General features: G+C 43.9%; 1 protein-coding gene across 13 annotated transcripts in view; it reads left to right on the top strand.

The window, feature by feature from the left end:
* SLC8A3 (solute carrier family 8 member A3) overlaps positions 1-19,573 on the top strand; it is a 145,232-nt gene that overhangs the window by 42,164 nt on the left and 83,495 nt on the right. For 4 of the 13 annotated variants that reach the window (XM_074542862.1, XM_014265873.3, XM_026793681.2 and 1 more), the window contains one exon: positions 11,566-13,377. In XM_074542862.1, coding sequence (XP_074398963.1) covers positions 11,612-13,377 — 1,766 coding nt within the window. In that variant the 5' untranslated portion in view covers positions 11,566-11,611. Of the gene's footprint in view, positions 1-1,982; positions 11,258-11,565; positions 13,378-19,573 lie in introns of those variants that run through there. The other 9 variants (XM_014265863.3, XM_026793670.2, XM_026793686.2 and 6 more) reach the window with 7 other exon arrangements.

Here is a 19,573-nt window from a genome sequence, read left to right as displayed (position 1 = left end):
TGAGTCTTGAGTAAGGGTGTGAAAACTGGCTGTTTATTCCTGCCTCAGCTGTTGCGCAAGTCAATCCTGCACTGAAACTTGCAGCAAGAGTGGGACCCTGCAGTTTTCTTGCTGTAGCAGGGTCTTAGGAGAGATTTGGACTTGAAAGCAAGTTAAATGCATCTCAGTTTGAATTTTCTCTTCACAGAAAAGGATGAAGAGAATTTTTGCTGTCCCTGAAGGGTACTCAGACTCCTAAGTAAAACTGATGGAGATAGGGACTACTAGGATCCATAATGGAAGCTGTGCCCCTCAGTGGCAGGATAGAAGCTGTCCTCTCTTTTTGCCCTGGTGGCTTAAATAGATTGTGCAGTGAGTGCTGCATGGGATGAGTATGTTATCCAAGCACATGCATTAAGCCAGTGACTCCTGTCATTTTACCTCCAGGATGAGGCACTTCACATGCTGATCCAAGGTGACAATGGGCACATGGTAGAGGGGAGAGACTCTAAGCCTTGTGTGCTGTAGTCTGGGATTGTGGGGAGAAGGAGAATATTCTCCTTCTCTTGTCTGGTTTCAGTGCATTTGGCTGAGGTGGTCATCTCCCATGACTCAGCTACTGCTCCTGTTGGCAGGACTAGTTGTGGCAGATTTGGGGCCAGCATGGAGTATTGGGAGGAAGGAGGAATCAGGGCAGGATTGGACAGGAATATAGTTGTACAGGGGAAGTAGGAAGATGCCCCCCAGCTGCTGTGTGTGATGTGGGTTGTGAAGAAGAAATAGATTAAGTTTTCCTTTTGAAGGTTTTTGTTGTATAAAATGTTGCCAAAGGTCCTAAGGCATCTCTTTCACAGAGTAAGCTGGCTCTGCTGACTTGGGCTCACTGGACCTATGCTGATTTATGCCAGAGAAAATCTGGTCCTAAGTACTCTGTCTCTCTTCTCTCTTGCCAGCCCCCCTCTGATGGTATGCAAACTGACTAGGCTGGAAAGATAGTTTTGGTTTTTTAAGATGACTTTGTGTAAAAACAGGCTTTTAGAGGGGAGGGTCAAGGGGAGGAAGCCGGTGAAAATAAGTGCTCTGAATACCAGGAGAATGCTATTTCTTCACTTTGGAGATAAACAGTAGTATGATTACCATATATGTTGCTAGAAAGTTCTTCTGATACATGATATCCTACATCCAGTTTTCAAATATTCTCCACTGGTATCTAAGTTAGGACTTGCTGACTGCTGGGAATGGAAGAGTATCATTGCAGGCATGTTGGACAGCACAGGGGAGAAGCCTCATCCTTTACAAACAAAGTGTTTTGTTGTATGCACTGCCCCCAAGCTGGCAATATAGGTAATCTTGATTTTTTTGAATCTTCTTAACGGATCGAGTCATCTATTTACCTGGCTTAGCCCTATGACATCTGGGTATGGAATCTGCCTGATGCTCTTGGTAGGAATCAAGAAATAACCTCATGTCTTTCTTTGGAGAAAACTGCAGTAGTCTCTCATAGTCATCTGTTTGATTTTCTACAGGAATTCTAAATCATGCCTAGGTGTCCAGTGGAAAATCTGTGATTTCAGTGGGTTCCAGGTATCCAAGTGGGTTAAAAGGAGCTGCTCTGTTAAGCTTCTAATCACCCTTTGAAATGTGGTCCTTTGCAACTCCTTTGGGGGAATATCTAAGGCACATTCAGACCATGGAGGAGGCAGAGGAGGAAGGTAGTGAGGCTGTAATAGTGAGAAAGAAGGATGTGGGTATTGAGGGTGTCTAGCTCCAGACAATATTTCAGATTATCTGCCCTTGGCAGGACAGAGCGGGGCAGCCAGCCAGCGAGGGCAGACCTGCAGTTGGAACACAAACTGAAAGGAAAAAGGTGAATCAACCTGTCTGGTAATTATGTAGTGAAGAACAAATTTCTGCCTGTCTTTGCTGTAGAGATCAGAGTGGCATATGGCTTTATACAGCCCACAGGGAAAGCCATCAGAGGGTGGGGAGGGAAGAAATGGAGGTGGGGCAGCGGATAGCCTGGAGACTGCTGCCACTTACTGTAATTGCTGTAGCGGCTCAGCTTCCACTGTTTGTTGTCCATGTCATCTCTGCAATTACCATATGGTAAATATGACTTGAGTCTCTAGCAAATAACAGAGCTAGTATTAAAAGAGAATCTGTAAACAGCTAGTGCAGAAATGAACAAAGAGCAATAAACAGCCTGGACTTATGAAGAATGAATTAATCATTGTGGATGCGAGGGCTTATTTTTTTAAAGCAGTTGCAGAATTAGCAGCTGAAAAAACACCAACGGATTAAGATATCTAAATTGTCAATAAGAGAGACGTGGGGATATATGGCAGTAAAGGGTGAAAGTGCTGTGTGGAATCTTATTTGATAACTGTATTCAAACTGGGTGAATTTACAGGTTTTGGCACCTCCCAAGTGAAGTGGGAGGTATTTTGAGGATAACCCATAGCTCAGTGCATTTTTCATGCCTCCTGCTGTGCTCAGATCTGCAGAAGCAGTGGGCGTGTTACAGTGTATTTCCCACATCTCAGCTGGAGACCTTGACTTTCTGGTTGAAACTCTGGAAATCTCTGCTTTCATTCTGCACATGGCAGTCAGCGCTGTGCTCCTTGTGCCAGCCCCACCGTGCTGGGGGTGCACAGCAAACAGGTGGAGAGGTCTTAAAAAGTGAACAACACAGTGGGTCTCTGTGCATCGGTCTTGATTTAACCTTCCTAACAGTCCAGTATCTTGTGAAAACCTGCTGTACAGCAGAGCTGAGAGGAGAGCGTTCACTGCCCAGGCATGTCTTTCCTGCTCCAACGAGGGCAGATCTGCTGTTGTTTTTGGTGGGAGCAGGCACTGAACTATGGCTCTCCCAGACACCCGTCTGCTTCTGCCTGCCTCGAAGATGGAGAATCAAGAAGAGATGAAGATAAATGATTAAAGGGCAGCCTGGGCTAATTTATAAAGATTAAAATAAATTTGTGTGCTTTGGCCAAAGAAAAGCTGTGGAGGAGAAGAGCTATTTACAAGTATCTGAAGCATGTAAATCTCAGACAGGGAGGAGAATGGTTGAGAGTGCTCCAAGGACATGATAATGAGAACTAGCAGCATAAATTTTCTTAATTTCATCCTAAATATAAGAAAGACGGCTAAAGCCTCCAAGATAAATTACATCATGGCAGAGTCTCTATGGGAAGTTGTGGAGATGCCATCACGTGGATAATTTAAAACTCAGCTGGACAAAGTACTAGGAGATAATGGTCACAAGGGGAGGAAGGCAGTGGAAGTCCCTGAGGCATGGACCAGGCAGCTCTTCTGTCTCTGGTCTAGGTAACTCTGAAATGAATGAAATCTGTGCTAATTAGGCTGAGGGCTTTTCTAATATGACAACAACCACTTGTTTTTACTGCAGTAGTAAAGATGCTTTCTGAAGTGTAACCTTCTTCTCCCCTCCCAGTTTTCTGCCTAGTCTCTCACTTCACCATTTGCTGCTTCTGCCTCCATTCACTTTTTTAATATTTTCTTTCTTGCTGAGCCAGGAACAGGCCCTTCTGAACAGACTTGTGGAGGGCTTAAAATTTCTCTTCTGTGTGATGTGGCATTTTTGGCAAAAACTTTTTTTTGCTGCATATAGACCAAAAAAGTAATAAATTTTGTTTTTCTTTTTCCTTTTTATAAGTTAAGAAATAAACAGGCTCTTCCAGAGGATGGGAACAGTGAGTGCCCCAGTTCCTGGGATTGGCACTGAGCATGGCTTGCTGGTGGCTAAGGGCTCCCTACCTGCCTACTTGTTGCACCAAATCCAGCACATCATGTGGTTTTTGTTTGTCTCAAATAGGTTTTCTGTCAGAAAACTTGTGTTTTTCTTAACGAAGTCTGGATCTAAAGATGAGATGTGACTACAACACCTCTTCTCTCCTTATGTACCATTTAGCCTGCCTCTCTGTGCAAATAACTGTGGGCTTTGAGGCACAAGTGCACTGTTGACTACAAATCCTAGAGTCTTTAATTGTAACAGTTGCAGATCTGTCACCAGAATGCTAAAGAAATGTCAGAATTGCTGCTGTCATCTGTAGGATGCTGTGAGTCACTAGGTGATAAGTTGCACTCTGATGGTGGCACCTGAACCAGCAGTATAATATTTCTATGAAGCAGGAGCAGTAAATAACACACCCTGTGTGCTGCCACGGGCAGTACATAAAATGTCTTTCACTGACAAGAAGTTTTCCTCACACTGCTGAAATGTTTTTCCCGTTCCCCTACTGCTCCCCAAATGGTCTTCACTACTCTTTATAAACCAGCAAGACAGTGTGATGGAAACCAGTGCCTTGAAGGTTGCAGCAGAAGAACCAGTGCCTGGTGCAACCCCAGGTGTGGTCAGGTGCTCCATGTTTTGTCTCCTTAAGCTGCAGTCCATGGAAGAGGCAGGGGGACCACCAAGTGGGTGACCAAGTAACTCCACTTCTTTATTTCCCTCAGCCTCCCAAACCTAAAAGGGAAGATTTTCAGTATCTTCACTGAGCCTTTCACATCATGAGCATAAGAGTCTGGAGAATGTGGCTGAACCTTCCCCCTCATTTTGGGGCCATTCAGTCACTGGGAAGAACAGGGAGTTCACCTGTAAGGGAATACAAGCACCTAAAGACTTCAACTGCGTTTAGAAATGTTGAAAAGACTGATCCTTGAGGCTCAGCCTCTAAATGTGCAATGGAGGCTTCCCAGGGACTTCTGAAGGGCCACAACACTTTTTGCCAAATGCACGTGTGGTTGTCACCAAGGCACTGCAGTGAGCTCCAGGTGCAGTTTGCTCTGGGTCCCTGTGCACTAACAGCAGGATTGGTGGTCACAAGCAGGCCTGGACCCCATAGCTGTGCTTCTTAGTCTCTTACTATGTGGGTGACTGAGCATGGGCACAGGCTGACCAGAGAGGTTGTGTTTGAATATCCTCAAATGTATTTTTTAGTATGTTTTGAATGTATTCAAAAGCTAGCTGTATGTGGTCCTGGGCAGTTGGCTCTAGGTGGCCCTGTTTGAGCCAGGGGGTTGAAGTCGATAGTCTCCAGAGATCCCTGCCACCTCCTGTGTGAACTGCCTGCTTGAAAGTCCTGGAAAAACAACAGTGAGATTTGTGTAATGTTCATGAAAAGAAAAAGCCCTCATCTATATCTGAGCAGATAATACTGCCTTTTAAGCAGGAGCATGCCCACTACTAATCTGTATGTCAGCCTAAATACTAGGTTTTGGGGTTTGAATGTAAAAGAGGCTATGGTTCTGGGGGAAAAAAGAGCAACTCTTGCTGTTTCCCAGGCTCAGGAATCTCAAACATGAATATGGACGGGGAGCAGAAGAGCGAACCCACCGTGGCCTCAAAGGAGGCTTCAGTACCACACACCATCAATAAGGATGGCTTTTAAAGTGTGGCTGTGGCTGCCCACTGGAGGCTTTCTGCAGTGTCTGCCACCTCCTGTGCATGTCTGTGTACAGAGCTGTGTTGCAGCTCCACTACCCATTATCTGTCTGTCCTACACAGATGTTCTTTAGGTCAGGTGTGAGCAAGAAAATAAAATGCCTGGCCAGTCAAGTGCAGTCAGTGGGGTATTGGAAAGGGACAATTAATTACAGGCATCTTTATGGGTTAGCTATTTATGCCCCTGCTTTTCCAGGAGCATCATGGATACTAAAATACAGAAAAAACAGTGTGGACTGGTTCCCTAGGGCAAGTTGAGTGTTTGGAGGTTGCTCCTAGCTGTACACAGACTTGTGCTCTGCTTGGACCAGCCCCTGGGATCACAAAATGACCTGGATCTCATCACTGCAGCATTTCTATAAGGAATTAGTAGACTTGAGTTGTTATGTCAATTAACACCCATTTACCATGTTAGAATGGTGGGTATTGCTCAAATTAGTAGAGATGCCAGCTTGTAAATATTAAAGACTTGCTAAGAGAGCTGGTAGCTTTTTTTTTTATGGTAACTTTTTTTTTGCACCATCTTGAGCAAAAAGAAAGGCTGCTTTTGACACATACTAAGGGGATTAATCCATAGGTAGCTAATTCTGGGCTTTGGCATGTTTACTGTGAAGTGCAAAGTAACAAGCACCTACAGCTCTCTGCCATAACTTTTCCATGGAGCCGAACTGTGGGGATCTGTCATGGTCTAGACATGAGTTATTGTGCTGTTTCCCTCATAAAACCTAGCTGGTGCAGTAGTACAGAGGTAAACTACCTCTTTGCTGTATCATAATCTGTGTAAAGTCAGCTTGGGCTCCTTGGTTGTGCTCATTTCAGGTAGGCAGGCATGTGCCATTAGTCTGACAGTTTAAGGCCTGGTCTGTGTTGGAAATCTGTACTTGTCAGGCAAAAGGAATCTGATTACACTGCTGTGGCCTTTGGCTTGCAGGTAAATCTTAACTTGCATTCTGGATACGATTCTTGTAGTGATGAGCAAGGGTCTCAATAGCATTTCAATGGAGAAAATTGAAAAATAGGCTTTGTTTCGTATTAAATATTTTGCCATGCTTTTATGCTGGGGGAGGGAGGACTGTGCAGTAGGTATAATACCTCCTCTGCAAAAAGTCAGTCATTTGTGTTCTTTGGCAAAAAGGTTATAATTTCAATTTTAGTTCATGGTTGTGAAAACCCCTGTATGTTCAATCAAAAGGCTTTTATGTGCTTTGGAACTGAGGAATGTGAAGTCATGTTATTAAGCTGAGCCTTATTTCTGTCTCACTCAGCTTTGGAGCAGGGCTGTGAGATGATGCTGATAGCAGTGCTGTATCTGCTAAGTGCACCTTGAGCCATCTCTGCCTGGCTCCAGTGCAGCACCCACGCCTGAGTGGGGCTCACCCCATGCTGAGATCTAATCAGCTGCCTTTCCTGGCTAGTCACAAATTTACTCCCATGTCTCATTTATCTGGGAGGTGGGAGGAAGAGGGGAAGGAGAGGGAGGTGCCAGAAGACTTAATCTTTTTTCCAGGTCAAATCCAAAGGCTTATTTGATGGTTTAAGGGGCATTTTGCCTAAATAAGAAATTAATAGGGACTTAGGGGGTTGCCTTTGGTTTTGTATTTAATGAGCAATGATATAGGAACTTGGTATGTAGAGGTTACGTATCAGCCATCACTGTGTTACGTTGCCTCTTGATTTTATTTCTTGTAAGTGCTTCCTTTTGAAAATATCCTTACCTTTAGATTAATGAAAGAAGTTGTACACAAAAAGCTAAATTATAAGGTATCAGTATAGCCTTGCCAGCTTTATGCCAAATACAAATCCACAGGAGACAAACCATTAGTCTTCTGAAACTCAGCTATTATAAAATATCATAAAATTTATCTCATAGAACCATAAAGTGGTTTGGGTTGGAAGAGACCTTAATTGTGACAAGCATGGTCCATACTACCCTCTAGACTGTCTTCAGAAGGATTTCAAGACTCATCTTTTTACTTTTGGGTTCTATTTATGCATTTATAGATGATGTGGCCATTGTCAACTCTTGTAGAAGGAGTTCCTTCCACTAAAATAACTATTATGTGTCTTCCCAGAGCCTTCCTGTTGAACGCTTGCTCATCCTGGTGCAGTGATGCTCACGGCGCTTTGTCTCTCTTTTGCATTGATTGATTGCTTTGAACTTACCCTGCCATACAGGGGGCACTTTCTGGTCCCTTCACTGCCAATGCCCTCATTTGCGTGTATTCAGTTTCGAAGCAGGAGCAGGGCAGAGACCTGTGGGAGAAAATTATGTCTGATAGCAAAGAGATGGTGGAAATTATGATCCTTGTGATCACCCAGTACCAACTAACTTTCTATTGTTGCTGCAGCCTCCTGCTGTTCGCATCTTGTAGGGCCAGGGCAGTGACAGTGCTGGAATGACACCTCTGTGTGCCGGACGTGGATGTGTTTTGTTGCACTGGTGTCAGAGGGGTGACACCATGACGCCTCCTGAGTGCCTAGGAGTGTCTCAGGATTGTGCTGCAAGGCCACCTGGAGGCCTGGTGCTCAGAGCAAGTCTCGTGCTAAAGTTTGGCTCCTGTCATAGTCAGCCCTGCTGAGATCAATGCCGCTGCTTAGAGGAGGAGTGGGGAGGGTCTGCTGCACTCCAGGCAGGCCAGGAATTCCCTCCTCTGGTTTTTAGACTGAGTTTAGTAGCTATACATTAGGGAGAACTTGCACCTTGTGTAAGCAACCTTGTTGACCTGGAGCTAGAGAGTGAATTTTAACTTTTCTGTCCTCTGTCACCTGAATGTCAAAGCATTACCTCAATGTTTTCTTAAGACCAGTTTTAAAATTTAATGCTTTTATTCTGTTATAAAGCATTTTTGTAACAGTTCTCAAGAGGGGGATGACCATAAGAATGCTTCACTGTATTTTTTTGGTTTGGTTAGGTTGCTGTTTTTCATGTTAATGAACATATATTAAGATCTTATTAGACAGCATGGCTGTAAGCAAAATTCCTGTTGGTCCCACTGGGAAGTTTTATCTGTGGCAAAGAATTGCAGGATCAGGTCATTATAGTTTCATTTTAGAAAAATGATTGTGACCTCTACTCGATGTCAAAGCAAATGAAAATCAGTGAAGAAAAATGTTCCAAATTTCTGAGATTTTAGTCTGCAACACATAGCCTGAGTTTGGAGATCCTAACACGTAAACAGAGGCTACCCTGGCAGAGATTGTCTTTGAGATAACATACTATTAGTTTGATAAATAATAGTAAAATTAGCCTCTGCTTAAAATCAAATTAAAAATTTAAGTGGAACTGGCAAGGTCCTGGAGTGTGTCGAGGAGTGCCAAGCAATAGAAACCATCATGGTATTACAGAAGGTAGACAGTGTTAATTACAGAAGTTGTTTGTCCCACAGAGAAGGAGGTTGGTGGTAGCAGTGATTTATTTCAGAGGGCATTTAGTCATTGCACTATTCCTAGACAAGGCTCTGAATTTAAGTGATGCTTAGACTCCTAAATAATGTTTGAAACCAAATTTAGGTGGTTGAGTCATGTATATGTTTTTGAAAGTACTCCTGTCTTTCTGTCAGCCATTTCTACATGGCTGATCTTGGAAGACACAGCACCTATTGGATGTGGTACAGTTAAATAGGAGCTGGGAGCTGAAAGTCTCAAGAGGTTGGTGGATACCTGCCAGCAGCTGCAGTATGGAAAAGGATGATCTGATGTGCCTGGGGTGTTTTTGGAGCTGCTGTGCTCGTGCAGCTGGTCTCTGTGTGCACCTTGCGTCAGAGGCACCTGGAATGCGTCATCTTTGCTGTTGTGTGCACACATCTACCTGGCAGCCCAGAGATCTTGGGCTTGCTCACAGTCACTGGCCTGCACATGTTCACTGGCCCTTTCTCAGGAGTTTCCTAACACCCTGCACCCCAAAATCTAGGCAAATACTGTGCAGAGAGCGAAGGAGGAGAAAATGGAGCATCAAACTGAATCTGAGTTGTATTTGCTGGGCAGTTCAGTCCTCGCTGTAACCCTGAGATATGCAGGCAGTGGGGTGTTTTAGTGAGATTTCAAGGCTGTCTAGCAGTCCTTACTGGGACTGAGGTCCCTTGCCATCCCTGGGAGCTCAATCAGGCACCAGGGCTGTGGGATACAGGGAGATAGGTAAGTAGGCATTGGAGTGGGAAGGTATGTAGGCGAACACGGGAGAATTTCACTCTTTTGAATTAGTTGGCACAGCATGAAGAACTGTATTGTTTTTTAATATCAAGGGTGTCAGATATGGATTTGTGATCCTGATACTGCATAATCAATTCTCTTCCCTCTGCTGTGCTTTGTCAGGAACAGTTTTGTTCATTTGCAGTCTGTGTTCACGCTTTCCCTCCTGTTTCGCTGACTTTATAGATTTTTATCTGAAAGTTGAAAATGTTTTTTTGTTGATATTGGGAAGATTGCACCCGCTTTTGGAAATAGGCAAGCAACACAATATGATGATAAAATAGCCATTTGAGATGCATTTATTACTGCTGATAACACAATAATGTTGTCTGGAATATTTACAGTTCAGAGAGGAGGGTGGATCTCCTCAAGTGTTCGGGAGCTAGTTAATCTCTTTGAACTACTGTCATCTGAAGTTCAGGCATCTTGCTCTAAACTGCCTGACTGGGCACCCTCATGAGACAGCAGAGAAAGGTGTGAAGGGACATAATCCCTTCTGGAGATGTAGATCTTAAATACATCTTTTGTGTCAGCACGGGGTGGGACAGGAAGGATCGCTCCCTGGAAATGAGTCTCTCCTCTGACTACAAAGGGAGCTTGAGAGACTTGGTTTGACTTGCTGCCCAAGATTTGGTAGTTACAGTAGGGGAAATGAATCCCAGGCCTGCTCATTTGGCAGTACAAACCTCAATGAAAGTTAGTGGGAGTTAAGGCATTTGAACCTTCCAAGTGCTATAGATAATGCCACTATTAAGGTTGATGTTTCCTGTGAGATACTTGCCTGTGTGTGGATTCACAAATGTGATTTGTCAGTTAAGCTTGAGATCAAATTCTTCCAGAGGCCCGTTATAAAGGAAGGAGAATAGTGTGATCCATGATAATGTGAAGGGTTCAGAATCCAATTTTAAATGGTGCAAGCCCTACAGCAATGTAGTCTGTAAGTAATAGAAGGTATTGTTGGGCAGTGATATGCCAAATCTGTGTGCTACATCGATCAGTTCCATTGTTTATGTATGGTATTTTAGGTTAGAGATTACTTTCATTTTAGAAGATATTTGAAAATACATCAATTTCTTAGGGATGCAGAGGGAATGTTAGTGGGAATATGCATTATGCTCTGTCTTCTGAGTTTTATGAGCACAACTTTGCCTAAATGTGGTACTTTTGTAGGCTTCTGTGACCATTTAAAAGCATGATTATTGATGTAAAATGTGACTGTCCAGATGGCAAAGGAGAGGCTAGTGATAAATGGCCTTTGGCACTTTGCCGAGGATGAGTCTTCTGCCCTATTTCGGAGTTGATACCTTTACCTTCTAACATGGACCACCTGTGCATCAGAGCTTGGGGGAGCAGTAGGACTCTTCTGCAGACTCTGCAGCCTGTTAGGAGGGGCTGTTTGTGGGGATGATTTGGTCACAAAGGTACTCCATGATTTATGACTGAATCACATCATACAAATGGACTTCATTTGGCTATTGGTCACTGGTCTTAAGCGGTACTTTTTGTGTTGCTAGAGACTGCTTGAATTGTTTTATTCCCTGGGTTCTGAGTCAGGGGGGTCCTTAGGTTTGACAGCTTGTGCTGAGTTGAAATGCTGTGCACTGAGGATCACCATGGCATCACTAGGTGAGTGGTAGCTGAGCGTTAGGTTCTGTTGCACATGATGTACGTCAGGAATGAGCTTATATATATATATACACACACACACATACCTTTCCTCTGAATTACTTTTCTAGCAGTTGATCTGCAGGGCATGTAAATGCTGCAGTTTGTTAGAGTCCCTGCTAAATACTTTCTTCAAAGTGGCAGAGAGACAGCCCATACATCTCTACCAGTACTCTTCAGTGGTGAGATACTGAAGTGCGTTTGGGTAAATGTTGCATCTTCCTTCTCTCTCATGCTTCCCTCCCCCCTCTCTGTTTTGTTTGTTTCAGGTTCTCGGCCTTTTTGGATCTACACAGTGGAAGTTGCATCTTGTGTATGGCGTGGTTAAGCTTGCAGCCTGTCACCTCGGCCTTCCTCCATTTTGGGCTGGTTACTTTTGTGCTGTTTTTGCATGGTTTGCAGGTGGATGCTGGCCTGACGGGAGACTCAACCAGTACAGTACAAAACAGCTCGTGTTCAGGATCTTTTGACTGCAAGGAGGGTGTTATCCTGCCAATATGGTACCCAGAAAACCCATCCCTTGGGGACAAAATTGCCCGTGTTATCGTATACTTTGTAGCGCTGATCTACATGTTCCTTGGAGTCTCCATCATTGCAGATCGTTTCATGGCATCTATAGAGGTCATTACATCACAGGAGAAAGAAATAACAATTAAGAAACCCAATGGAGAGACCACAACAACCACGATTCGGATTTGGAATGAAACTGTTTCCAACTTGACCCTCATGGCTCTGGGCTCCTCTGCTCCGGAGATCCTCTTGTCTCTGATAGAAGTGTGTGGGCATGGATTCATGGCTGGAGACCTGGGGCCATCTACAATTGTTGGCAGCGCTGCTTTCAATATGTTTATCATCATTGCCATCTGTGTCTATGTGATCCCTGATGGGGAAACCAGGAAGATAAAACACCTGAGGGTTTTCTTTGTCACAGCTGCATGGAGCATCTTTGCTTACATCTGGTTGTACATGATTCTTGCTGTTTTCTCTCCAGGTGTGGTTCAGGTTTGGGAAGGCCTGCTCACGCTGTTTTTCTTTCCACTTTGTGTCGTTCTGGCTTGGATAGCAGATAGACGTCTGCTTTTCTACAAGTACATGCACAAAAAGTACCGTACTGATAAGCACAGGGGCATTATCATAGAATCAGAAGGTGATCACCCTAAGGGAATTGAGATGGATGGCAAGATGATGAACTCTCACTTTCTAGATGGGAACTTAGTGACTGTGGAGGGGAAGGAGGTAGATGAATCTCGCAAAGAGATGATCCGGATCCTAAAGGACCTGAAGCAAAAGCACCCAGAAAAGGACTTGGACCAGCTGGTGGAGATGGCCAACTACTACGCCTTGTCTCATCAGCAGAAGAGCAGAGCCTTTTATCGCATTCAAGCAACCAGAATGATGACAGGAGCAGGCAATATTCTGAAAAAACATGCAGCTGAGCAAGCCAAGAGAACCACTAGCTTGCATGAGGTACGGCCAGAAGAACCCGAGGAATTCATCTCCAAAATTTATTTTGACCCATGCTCCTACCAGTGTCTTGAGAACTGTGGTGCTGTTCTCCTGACAGTGGTGCGGAAAGGAGGGGACATGTCCAAGACCATCTATGTGGACTATAAAACAGAGGATGGCTCTGCCAATGCTGGTGCTGACTATGAGTTTACAGAGGGGACTGTTGTCTTGAAATCCGGGGAGACCCAGAAGGAGTTCTCTGTGGGAATTATTGATGATGACATCTTTGAGGAAGATGAGCATTTCTTTGTGCGGCTCAGTAATCTCCGTGTGGTGGAGAGTGAGGAACCTCCAGAGCTCAGTAACTCCCCATACCCAAAGGCCATGTTGGCTTCTCCTTGTGTGGCCACAGTGACTATCCTGGATGATGACCACGCTGGCATCTTCACATTTGAGTGTGACATTATACACGTCAGTGAGAGCATTGGTGTGATGGAAGTCAAAGTCCTAAGGACATCAGGTGCGCGGGGTACAGTCATAGTGCCATTTAGGACAGTAGAAGGGACAGCAAAAGGAGGTGGCGAAGACTTTGAAGACACTTACGGGGAGTTGGAGTTCAAGAATGATGAAACTGTGTAAGTATCCCATTCATTTCTGTTCTCGAGTCTAGTTATGGTACTTAACCCCACATTTTGAGTCCATTACAGGTGAATGCTGACAAGGGACAGGCTCCTTTTCTTCAGCTTTCTATCAGTTTCCCTACTTACCTCTATCAGGCAAGAGCCGACAGCAGGATTTAAGAGCTCAAAGCTCTTGTCCCTTCCCTCTTGGGAATGACAAACTGAGGCTTAGAAATACTGGGGATCAGGGATAGGAAGAAAATATATAATTCTCTGAGGTCCTGTAATAAAGCTAAGGGTTAATGGAGAGTTAAGGTGGAGAGAGAAGGAAAAAGATGAGGTTTTACTTGGCTGGGCAAATACGGGAAAGCCTCTTTTTGAACACCAAACATAGGGAACACAGAACTTTGTTGCAATCCCTAGATTAAAGGTTCATAACAATTATTCCCAGGCATGCAAGAGCTGTTCAGTAGTCCTTGGGTTTTATTTTCACATGAGCGATACTTCATACCTGTGTCCCTAGGCTTGCCTGTGCAACTGGCAGGTCTGTGTGGCAGCTAATTCCCAGCACAGGCACAGCTGCAAAGCTATTCTGCTGAACCTGAAATCCCTGCAGCCTTTATGACTCTATAGTCTACCTATATTCCCTACATCACCTTCTCTATGATCGCTGTATGTCTGTTCATTTGCTACCTGTGGTTTTTCCCCCCTTATAAAATACTGTGGCAAATGGCAAGTATGGTCTAAAGCATTACAGATTACAGCCTGCCCCTGTGGCTCCATGACCCAGTGTTTTCATACAGAATAAAGAAGGGAAGCAGCACCCATCCTATTAATTCAGCTTTTTTTATTGCATACTGAGTAGCTGATGCTAAGCTAGGAAGTAATAAAGACCAGAGAGGCGATAGTGTCTAATTGCTCTAAGTACCTGTTGTTAACAAAAGTGAGGAATGAGAAAAGTCCCTTAGTTGAGCAGGGAGAAGGACAGAGGTGTGAGCCTGGTGCTAAAACTCCTAAGTGCCTAGTTCCTTTTGTTAAAATCTAATCACTTGACCTATCACAGGAAGAATTGTGTGGCTTGCATCTGACATCAGAGAAAGGAAATATTTGTACCAAACCTCCCAAGGATGTGCCCAGAAGGATGTTAATATATTAAATTCTGCAAAGTAGGGATGTCCTAATTTGATAGGCCCTTCTGTTTTAGCCCACTAAACCATTTAATCCAGCTAATATCCACAGTCTTGATGCTTGATTATAAGTATATGTTCTTCCTGTTAGAGGAAGAGAAGCTCCTGTTGGCTGGCTTCAGCCAGTGTCAGAGCTGGAAGGGGGTCAGCTGTCCTAATCTGGCCTTTTTGGGAAGATGGACCATGCAGGTCAGTCTCCTTAACTGAACCACAAGCTAATTTCTGTGGAGAAAGCAAAGAAGAATGTTAGGTTTGTGGTTACAGTCTCTTGTGAACAGGCTACCTAAAATATGATGAGTACTACTTCACTTTGGCCAGGGCTTGAAGCAGAGACTTTCCTTGCTTGAAGAAGACCATCCGTGAAAGGCCAGCAGATCTGGGGTAACAGAGAGTACTCAGAGCTGTACTCCCTTTCTCTCATGTGCTGGCTAATGGAAGACTTCTTTTTGTCTTTGAGAAGTGTGACAGAAGGTCAGAGCATACCTACAGAGTTGCTTCACTTGGGTTAAAACAAATTGTTTTCAGCAGAACCTTGTGGCACAGACTCCAATAAAAAAAAAGGCAGTCCAGAAAACAAGTATGTGTAAGTTGCTAAACACTGTAGTTTTTGACCCAGCAGTGGCGTAGAGCATAGACAGGACATTTGTAGTGTATTTAAAATGGTGGCCACACCTGATGCATTAATGAGACTATCTTCTGCATCAGAAGCCTACCGAGAACAAAGCCCACTAGCCTCAGTGGCCATGAAGATCATGTGGCTAGCAGATTTTAATTTATTTTGAAGCTGGAATTAGTGTAGTGGCTCAACACAGCATTTAATCAAGCTAATATGCCTAACAGGGAGGGAGATAATATCAGCCAGCACATATCTTTATTCACTCCCTATTTACTCCTTTATTCATACCTCCAGGAATTACAGGAATGGAATTTTAGTCTGGAAACATGGAGGTAGTTTTCAGTAATCAGTCTTTGGCCTTTAAATTCAGCGAACACAGGTCAGTTGCTGCATTTTGCCAGCTCCTCTTTGAGGTCCAGGTTATAGCAGGTGTAGAAACCTGGAAGCAGTAGTAGGTGGGTTTAATATTTTCTTCCTTCTCTGCTTTCTAAATCTGAATGCAGAAAAATAATTTTGATATTATACCTATTATTTAGGCTACAAATAAATTTGAAGTGATTTAAATCTGAATTTTGGACTTCAGACCCATAATGCTGCTATTCCAACAAACAGTTTGCTTAGCCCAGTTTGGGAAGATGGGTGGATAGGGTGTTTGGTAGTTTTGCTGACCAAGGGGGCAGTGCATGAGTCACAGAATTGCTTGATACAAGGCTGTCTGAAGACACTGGGTCACCAAATAGCCTGAGCTATGCCTGGCTAAATATTTGAGTCTGCCTCTTAGATGCCTTGCCACTGAGGGGGATTCACCATGAGGTATTGACATCCCCTGCACACTGAAGGGGGAACCAGGAGTCCACCAAGCTCAGTACAGAACAGAGAGGACAGCAGGGGGACTAAGATGGTCAGCAGGCAATACGGTGGGAGACAGAAAGCAGCGAGAAGTTAATGTGCTCCCCACTTCAGCCTACTGTTTAGATCCTTGCCTAAGAAAAATGGAATTTGGGCTCTAGTTTCCATGCTGGTGTAAAACTCCTACACCAGCATGTCCACCTCACTGCCTTAACCTTCACAGTCTTCTCATGGAGTCACTTTGATAAGATTTTTTGACTCATGGAGGAGACAAATTATTTAACAGCGTCTTGCAAACACATAAGACAGTGCTGAGCTTTGCCGTGGCTATGCACATATGCTAAGGATCTGCAGAACTGCAGCCACAGAGAAGCACTGATCTGTGTAAACTGAAGGAGAGCAAAGCTTCAGTTCATGCTCTCAGCTTGCTCTGCGTCACAGGAACTTAAAAACTCACATTGTGCAGCAGCAGGCAATCTGTAAGCAGTTTGTAGGTTGGCCTCCTGAAGTGTAGCAATGGCTAAATTAACTTGGGGGGAGGATTGGATTACACAGCACCCCTGAGATCAAACTGTAGGAGAAGTGCTGCCACCTACCAGATCCTGACGGCCAAGGATAAGGGCTTTCCCTGGAAACTAAAGTAAAGGGGGAACAGGCCTTCACTTAGATAAAACAGGACAAAACAAACAGTCTCACGAGTGGTTTTGAGAAGCTTTCCCTAAAATATATGGGACCAAAAAAAAAGCTGAGTTGATTTGAGCTTTACAGAACAAGAGGGAAATGGGTCCTGCCAGCGGGTCTTGCTTATTGCCTCTGTGATTATTTCTAGACTAACACAGTCAAAGTTTCCTTACTCACTTTTGGGTGGGAGCACAAGAGAAGATGCTGAGAATGCAGGCTGAGACAAGGGGTATTGAAACCATGCCACTATTACTGAAATATGGTTCTATGCAATGTATGTGTTTGTATGTATGTATGGGTGTGTTTGAGTGTTGGATAGCTGTGAATCAAGCCATATAATCTTGAATGCTGTTGTCTGTTGAGAAGGGAATTGATCAAATCTCAAATATTTGATTATTCCGCCTCCTTTTCCATACATTTTTTATTTCTGAATTCCTGCTCCAATGAGGGCCAGATATAAACTAAGCAGCTAAAGTGGAATCCTAGCTCTCTTGTTGACCAAAAGGATCAATCAACCCAAAAGCTTCTTTTTTTTTTTTGGCAAAATTACTGAATACTTTTATTTTAAATTATTTTGTATGGAAATAAATGTTAGGTTCTTGAAGGTATGAAAATGTAGAAGAATGATTGACCCTGCTGCTTTATCATGTCTCAGCAATAAAGAAATCATTAAGAGCCAGAAGCAAAAAATTAATTGAGTTTTAAAGGATTTTTTTTTACATTAGAAAGAGAGCTCCTTTCAAGCCATTAAATTTAATTTAAATTTTCTCTGTTTAAATTGTTTCTTCTGTTTAAAACTGTTGAAATTCATATGGAAATTTGTCTATGTCTTGTTTTAGAAAGATACACAAGTTACCAATGGCTAGCTGATATGCTAGACAATCATGAAGTTCTGCTGTGGCCCTGTCACTTGCAGCAGCTGTACTGACTTAAGGCTTACTAGATGCCTTTGTTGCTTGCTAAGTTGCTTGCAGGACTTGCAGGCTACTAGAATTACAGCTATTTGCCTGTAGCCTTTGCAGAGTGTTGCCTGTGGCTCAGGAAGGCTATTGAGAGATGCTGTGGTGTTGAACTGGTATGCAGTGGGCTGCACAGCCTCTTTTCCAAGTCAGCTTGGCTAAACTTTGGTAGCATATGCGAACCTAGAGTCCCTTATCTATGTGTGTGTTAGGCAGAGTGCTTGATATCAGAAGGGCTGTCTACTCCTTTTATACAGAGACTGCTGGAGACAAACATATGGGGACACTGCCTTGATAGGCAGTGAGATACTGTTCCTTCCCTTCAGGATTTGGGTAGGATGTTGTGCAAGTTGCATGTTGCCTCTCCTTGTCTGCTTCTCCCTAGAGAATCCCACAGGCTGCTGTATGCATGGCTGTGTCTGCACCATGAATCACTGTGAGCCTTGGGCTGTCTCCCAGGATGTGCTTAGTTTGGTAATGCTGGTCTTCCAAAGGGCTGCCATGGCACTGTGCAGTGAAAAATCATCCTCCTGTTGGGGGCTTCAGGCACTTTCTGGCAGGGGGCTCATGAAATGCATGTCTTTGTGTGCATCTGGTGGCTGGAGGTGGTCCTGTCTGCATCAAGGTCACCTTGGTGCTGTGCCCCAAGGCTGCTGGGGCAGACAGCACATGCTGGTGCTGCTGTCCTCTCTCCTGTGTGTTGTGCCACCCTTGTTTGGTAGGAAGGTCAGTATCCCTTTCCCCTCCTTTTCCCCTCCTGTCTAACAGGGGTTGGACACAGAGACCCTGGGCCCTAACCCCTTGCTCTCTTGCCTGCCGTGATGGCTCTTGGCTTCTTCCAGCAGATCTGGTCATGGTGATGGGGGAGAAAAGGGAGCGTTGGTTTTCTGCTTGAAGGATGTCATGCTGAGGTTTAGCACCCTTAGTTGGCCTTCCTTTTTGCCATGCAGCACTTGAGGAAACTGTCAAACTAATTTTTTAATTTGATCACCTACACAGTCATGGTTGTGTCATTTTCAGGGGAATGCTATTATTGATACTTAGCTCTTTTGTTTGGTATTTCTTCAGTAGACCTCCTAGCACTTTGCAAAGGAGATTGAGAGACAGTATTCCCATTTTGCAGATGTGAAAAAAATACAGAGAAAGTGACTTGTCTTCCTTCTGGATTACCGACCAGATCAAAAGCAAAGACATGAATAAAAACTGATCTCCCTGAACTGCTGACCTGTGCTCTATCCAGAGAAGGTCTGTGTACATCAAGCTTATAGTTTTGCATTACTCAGGACCACATTGAATTTTTTGCAGATTCACTGACCTCTCTTCAGCTGTTGAGAGTCAGGATGGTACAGGTGTAGGCAGTAACTGGAATATCTCACTATTCCCCCAAGCTGACAACAGGAGCTGCAGTTCTGGATGTTCATTTTCCTAAATTAAATTTTGGCTACATGACATGGAGGTCTGCTGCATCAGCAGACTTTGCTTTATTTATATCAGCTGTGATTACGCCAATTAATGACCAAGGTAGTAACAAAATTATTTTGGTACTTGAATCTGAAATCTTATTCAATAGCTGTCATACACCATACACTGACCCTAAGGCTCTGGTTCTGAGAAGACAGCCTTCAAAAAAATAAGATTTATTAGTGGGACTCCAGGCAATGAGAATTTATTGTGTGAGACTGATGCTTTCCTTCTCTCAGAAGGGAATGCTTCCTTCCCATTACAGCCTACTGAGATTGAATCCTCTAAACTTTTCTCTAGTTTGTCTCTATTAGTGGGTAGGCACCCTCTGGCTTTCTTCTCCTGCTTCTACAGTTAAATTAGAAGTTCTTGATCCCTATTATAATTCACATTAAAGCAAAACAGTAGCAGACGCCCTCAAGTTAAGCAAACTTGCCCCCACTATTTTGCCATTGATA

Source organism: Zonotrichia albicollis, chromosome 6, assembly GCF_047830755.1.
Source record: "Zonotrichia albicollis isolate bZonAlb1 chromosome 6, bZonAlb1.hap1, whole genome shotgun sequence".
In the NCBI taxonomy this organism is placed as follows: domain Eukaryota; kingdom Metazoa; phylum Chordata; class Aves; order Passeriformes; family Passerellidae; genus Zonotrichia; species Zonotrichia albicollis.
The sequence above is the reverse complement of the archived record's forward strand: the minus strand, read 5'-3'. Positions and strand labels throughout refer to the sequence as shown.